At 51.1% G+C, this 5,713-nt stretch overlaps 1 protein-coding gene across 1 annotated transcript; it reads right to left on the bottom strand.

Moving 5' to 3' along the window:
• Window positions 1-3,538: 3,538 nt before the first annotated feature.
• LOC109750483 (uncharacterized) lies at window positions 3,539-5,161 on the bottom strand. Its single transcript, XM_020309441.4, has one exon. The coding sequence runs from the start codon at window positions 4,832-4,834 to the stop codon at window positions 3,773-3,775; it is 1,062 nt and encodes a 353-aa protein (XP_020165030.2). The 5' UTR covers window positions 4,835-5,161; the 3' UTR covers window positions 3,539-3,772.
• Window positions 5,162-5,713: the final 552 nt, after the last annotated feature.

Below are 5,713 nucleotides of genomic sequence, written 5' to 3'. Positions count from 1 at the left end.
GGCAAGCGAAGATGTGAATAGTGCGAATGGAAAAGCAAAAAGGGCTAACCACAAAGTTCATCATTGGAGCTGAAGGGATCACTGAGTTGCCTTTCCTGACTAATGCGTTGTACTGGTGCTGGGCTACCTCATAAAAAACGGTGGGTTCTTCCAGAATCTCCTCAGCATACGCCGGCTTGCATACCTCCACGCGGGTACTTGCAAGAAACCATGTGAGATAGTTGTTGAACGCGATCGGGCAGTGCTCACGAAGCTGGGCTCGTTTTCCAGCCCTTGCTTGCTCCACACTAAGAGCGAACTGCACGACATACTTGTTGTGATTCTTGGCCCAATCCTTGATCTTCCGCTGCTTTTTCCTATCCAACCTGCAAGTTAGAAACAGGATATTAGCATCATTGAAACCGTCGATAAGCTGCTAAGTGCTCAAGGTTAATTATATCTTACGCGTGTAGCAACTTGTCCGTGTCCTCCCACTCCGGGGGGTGTGGCTGGAACAAACCAAACTGGCGGAACACCCGATGTGGCAGGTGAAGCTCAACCGTCCAGTTGCATATCAATGGGCACCGCATATGCCAGAGATCCCTATCCCTAGTGCACATCGGATTCAGCCTGAACTCCATAGGGTTACCAAAACTCTCGCCTTTTCCATACGGCTCCCATTCCACCTGCAAAATGGGATTGAATGCAAAATTGACATCGAGTTACGATACAAGCATGATAATCACTTATGCAATGTCGGTTCACCTGCTCAGGCGTGATCGCATCCAGCTCGCTCTTGTACAACTTGTACATTACCGAGGGATCATCTTTCGTCTCATTTAACACATCGCACTTGTAAGCCCAAGTGGGGAGCCGTAGTGGGTCGTCTTTGTCGTCCCAATCCTCGTACTTCACGGTCTTCGGTCGTCCAACCGGCAAACGCTCCCAGCTCCATATGGAAAGTGCGAGCAGACAACCACCAATACCTCCAGTGTGCCTACAACAGGCTTCGTCCAACTGCACATAAAAAAGAACATGGTGAAATTTGCCGCAAGAGCGCATTGATAATGTATCAATGAAGTGAAAAGGAAACAACTTCATACCTGTCGATACAAGTAAGCCAGTGTCGCCGAACCCCAACTCCATTTGCTATCGAAGACGGTCAACGCCTTTAGCCACATCCATGGAGCATTCTTGCCTGTGCCATCAGCAAACATAGTCCTGGATATCACGTACCACATGTAGACACGAGCATATGTCTTCACCATGTCCTCATTAGCATCCTCAGGGCAAGTACTGAAGTTCGATGATATCCACGTGAAAGTAACGCCCGCTGCAACTCTTTCCTTCTTCTTATCTTCTGCTTCTGGTTCCCGAGGCTCCGGAGGAACCATACCGATAAGGGCATGCATCTGCGCGCGCCACCCATCAGAATCGGTGTTCATACATAAAGGATTGCCATCGATAGGAAGACCGGTGATCATAGCAATATCCTGCAGCGTCACGGTCATCTCCCCGGTCCGAAGATGGAAAGTGTGTGTCTCCGGCCTCCAATGATCAATAAGCGCGGTGAGTGCTGCAGCATTGTTGGGTGGCGTCGACCGGCGGACCAACTGAATGAAAGGGAGAAGTCCTGCCTCCCTTACATACGGCGTGTACCGCTCATCATAGCGCATCCATCGCGCATCCATCCAAGGGTGATCCCGTGAGACCGAAGCTTCAGAGGTGCAAGCTCCTACAAACAAACAAATCATAACATTACATATGGGGCATTTGTGTTTGAAAAAAATACGAAATTCATAACACCGGCCACTTTCATTATTACCCGCTGCTCCACCGACATAGCGTACGACCGGTGTTGTTTGTCCCAATGATCACCGAGAAGCCAAACCATCCTAACAATTTCAACAAAGCATTCTTGTCAACACGATTATCTTTTCAATTCAAAAAAACTAAAGTAGGCCTACTACATGCAAGATTCAAAGCATATGTATCCAAAGCATTCTTCTCAATACGAGTATAATTTCAGTACAAATAAACTAAACTAGGCCTACTTCATACAAATAACTTTTCCATAGAAATAACATGTCAATCTATGTATCCAACCATATCTTTCAATAAAATAAAATAAACTAGGGTTCCACAAATCAAACAAACAAGGGTTTTAATACATGCAAAATTCTAATACATGCAAGATTCAAATCTAATCAAATCAAACAACGATTCCCCAAATCTTCAAAATACCATATTTTGTATGGATGGAAAGAAGGGGATCGGAGGAGAGTACCTTCTAGGATGGATTGGTGAAGAAATGCACGGACCAAATCGTCGGATTTGAAGGATTTGGGAGAGGGGATTGAGAGGGGGAGAGGAGGAAGCCGCCGGCGCGCCTGTTCTGTAACTCCTCCTGGAACCAATGGGTGGGGTGGGGGGAGGGGGAGCGGGCGGCTGGCATCTAAGTCACAGTGCAGCGCCTAAGGGCTAGGCGCTGCACATTACATGTGTGGCGCCTACCTCATAGGCGCTGCACTGCTGGGTCCGGGGCCCAGGGCTGCCACGGTGGACTGGAGTGCAACGCCCCCGAGCTAGGCGCTGCACCGTTGGGTGTGGCGCCGGCGTGGCGGGCGCTGCACAAAAAGGTCAGGGGAGTGAAATAGTTTCACGGGCAGTTCATTCTGAAATGATTTCGTCCCGAGGTCAAAATTGTCAAATTTGCCGCCGCCGCGCAGACGGGCGGCGACTGTGGTGGCGTGGTCCTCGCACTGTCAGCACCATCTTTTCCGATCTTGTAGCGGCAGCGACATGGCTGGACTGGGTATATAGATCGAGAGACACCCAAACGATCGGTGTATTCTTTTCTCGCAATCCATGATATGCAAATACAAGTACCAAACTATCGATCTATATATATATACTGCTGTTGCAGTTTACAACAAACAGATGCAGCAAACAATACATGACGAACAGTCTCGTAGATGCATCATAATCTATCTAGAGTTTGTTCGTTTCTAATGACGAAGATATGTATCCTCTAGTCATGGTTCCGCAGCCGGTCCTGTGTGTTTCACGAAGATCAATTAGGCCGTTTTCTTTTGCCAATTCGGGCATGCGGCGAGCACGCCAGATCCATTGATTCTGGCCACGAGCAGATGGCGGCGACCCCGGGCGGACGATGAAGAGACAACGACGACGTCGATAAGGGTTCATGTTAATTACAATTTTGATAATTAGATTAGATTAGATCAGACGAGATTAAGGATGAGATCTTTTTTAAGAACAAGGGGAAATGACTAAGATACCCCTTAAATTAGATGGCCAGATTTAGTTGGTACTCCGGACCCTCCCAGTGGAGTACAAGGGTAGAGCTCTTTTACCGTACCCAGCCCTGGCGGGCAGACAGTTCAGGATGGGTGTACCCTGCGTACGTGCATGAGAGCGTCAGTCGAGAATGCAGACGAGTTTTTTATTCATGAATTTCTTCCGGTGGCAGGATTCTAGCAACAAGTGCTAACGACAGAAGGAGAAGCTGCGTAACGATATAATATTAAAAAAAATACAGTTTCAAATTTGCAATGGCATATCCTGGCATTGAATTGCTACAAATGCACGATCAAATACTCTATCTTCAAGATAGAAAGTCATGGTGGGCTCCATGAGATCTGTACAAACAAGTTATTTGTCTCGAATTAAGCGCCTCCTGTTAATCAAACAAGAAAAAAACAATCTAATGATCAAATCTAAATGCTTTCTTGAGCATGAGTAGCTCATAGAAATGCACGATCTTTACACGAGATTACTTCTTCGCCTTGGTGATGGACAGCTCTTCGAGCCAGTCCAGGATCCTGATGCGACGCCCGGCGCGGCCTCTCTTGGCCTTTCCGTCCGCGAGTCCGCTTTTCCTCGACGCCGGAGGCAGCTTGACAGATTCGACGACGTCCGGCGAGCACTTGCATCCGAAGCCGTCGCCGAACAGCCCCGCGCCATGTTTCCTGAAGCTCCTCTCAATGGCGCTGGCGGCCTGCTCGAACCTAGCGCTCCTGCCGCTGCCGCCCCTCGACGCGGCGGTGATCTTGGCCCCATCGGCGCAGCGCGGCGGGTACACGTCCGGGGCGCCGACGACGCCGAGGCGTATGACGCCCCACCCGGCGGGCGGCGGGGCCGACCCCGTGCTCCGGCGCGGCCGCGAGCGCAGCTGCGGCGACGGGCTCGGGTGCGCGTAGAACAGGCTGCTCGACAGGGACCTCCGCGGCGGCGCGGCGGAGTGGTCGGAGGAGGCGCTCTTGGACGAGTGGCTGCGGCTGACGCAGCCGCTGCTGCTGCCGCTGGAGCTGGCGCTCCGGCAGTCGGAGCGCGAGCCGAAGCCCGCGGTGGACGCGACGGACTCGGACCGCGGGAGCAGGGCGACGCTGGGGGCGTCGGTCGACGAGGGGCGGAGCGGGAGGAGCTTGCCGTGGGAGAAGAGCTCGTCGGCCACGCACATGTCGTCGGCCGCGCCAGCGCCGGCCGAGACAAGGCCGCCGGTGGACAGGACGCGGAACTCGAAGTCTTCCGCCGCCTCGGGGGTGGAGCTTTCGGCGGCCTCGCGGGGCTCGTGAGCGGCGTCTGCCATGGTCGGGGTTCTTTGCTTGGTCCAAGGGGAAGAAGTGGGGAAGGAGAAGAGATGGTCGCGGGGTTTTGTTGCGTTCTGGTCTTCTTCTTTTTGGCCTGTTCGGTTTTCACTCCGAAGAACGGGAAGAGGACGGGAATAGAAACAGAGGAGAGGCTGTTTATTTTTTTTCGGGTCAGAGGAGGGGCTGTGGCTACGGTGCTGGGGCCCTGGGATGTCAGTACTGTGCGCAGTGCTTAAATAGCGCATTGGTCGTCGATGCACAAAACTTGCTGGTCAACGGTACCAGCCGGAGGATGGCTTCGGTTACCCCTAATTTTGGAGAAAATTTATGACGCTACTGCTGGAGCAATTATCCCGACGTTGCCAAAAGAAAGCTAAAATTGGCTTGACCACCCCGTTGTTTCGTAGCGCATGCTTCGCGTACACAAGAACCGAGTCAAACTACTAAGAGAAAATATTTTTAATCTTCGGAAAACACATTTTACTCATTACTCCACGAGAAAAACTTATGATATATTCATTATCTGTCCTGGCAGTACAAAAAACACGAGGAGTATCCAAAATTACAACCAGATACGTAGAACACCTAGCGACGACGAGAAGCACCGGAGCAAACCGAAAGCGCGCCGCCCTCATCGACCCTCCCTCACCAGATTTGGGCTAAACTTGTTATAGTAGTCAGTCGGGAACTCATCGACTTGAGCCCCAAATTGTTGGAAATATGAGCAATTTACCGAATGATTTTATTAACAAAAATATTAGATAAAGCATGACTAGTATAGCAGTGATAAAACAAGTCATGCAATTTGACAAAGAGAAGGTAAGCAGCAGCAGAAGCGCTGGACTTGGGGTCGGTGTCCTCGTCAGCCATGTCATCGAGGAGGTTGTCGACGTCGGAGTCCGGGGCGTCCGTGACGAAGAAGTCAGTAGTCGCGCTGAGCGCTCCCCATTCTCGCAACCCGCGTCGCGTCGGAGGAGGAGCGCGCGTGGATGTCTCTCTTGTTCTCATCCTCATACATGTGGATAGGCCTGCAAACGAGTCGAGCTCGAGCGAGTTGGAGTTGACTCAGCTCAACTTATATGAAAATTCGAGCGAGCTCAAACTTAGTGAAGCTCGTGATCGAG

Source organism: Aegilops tauschii, chromosome 2 (assembly GCF_002575655.3).
Source record: "Aegilops tauschii subsp. strangulata cultivar AL8/78 chromosome 2, Aet v6.0, whole genome shotgun sequence".
Lineage (NCBI taxonomy): Eukaryota > Viridiplantae > Streptophyta > Magnoliopsida > Poales > Poaceae > Aegilops > Aegilops tauschii.
Note: the sequence above shows the minus strand (reverse complement) of the source record. Positions and strands in the feature narration are given on the sequence as shown.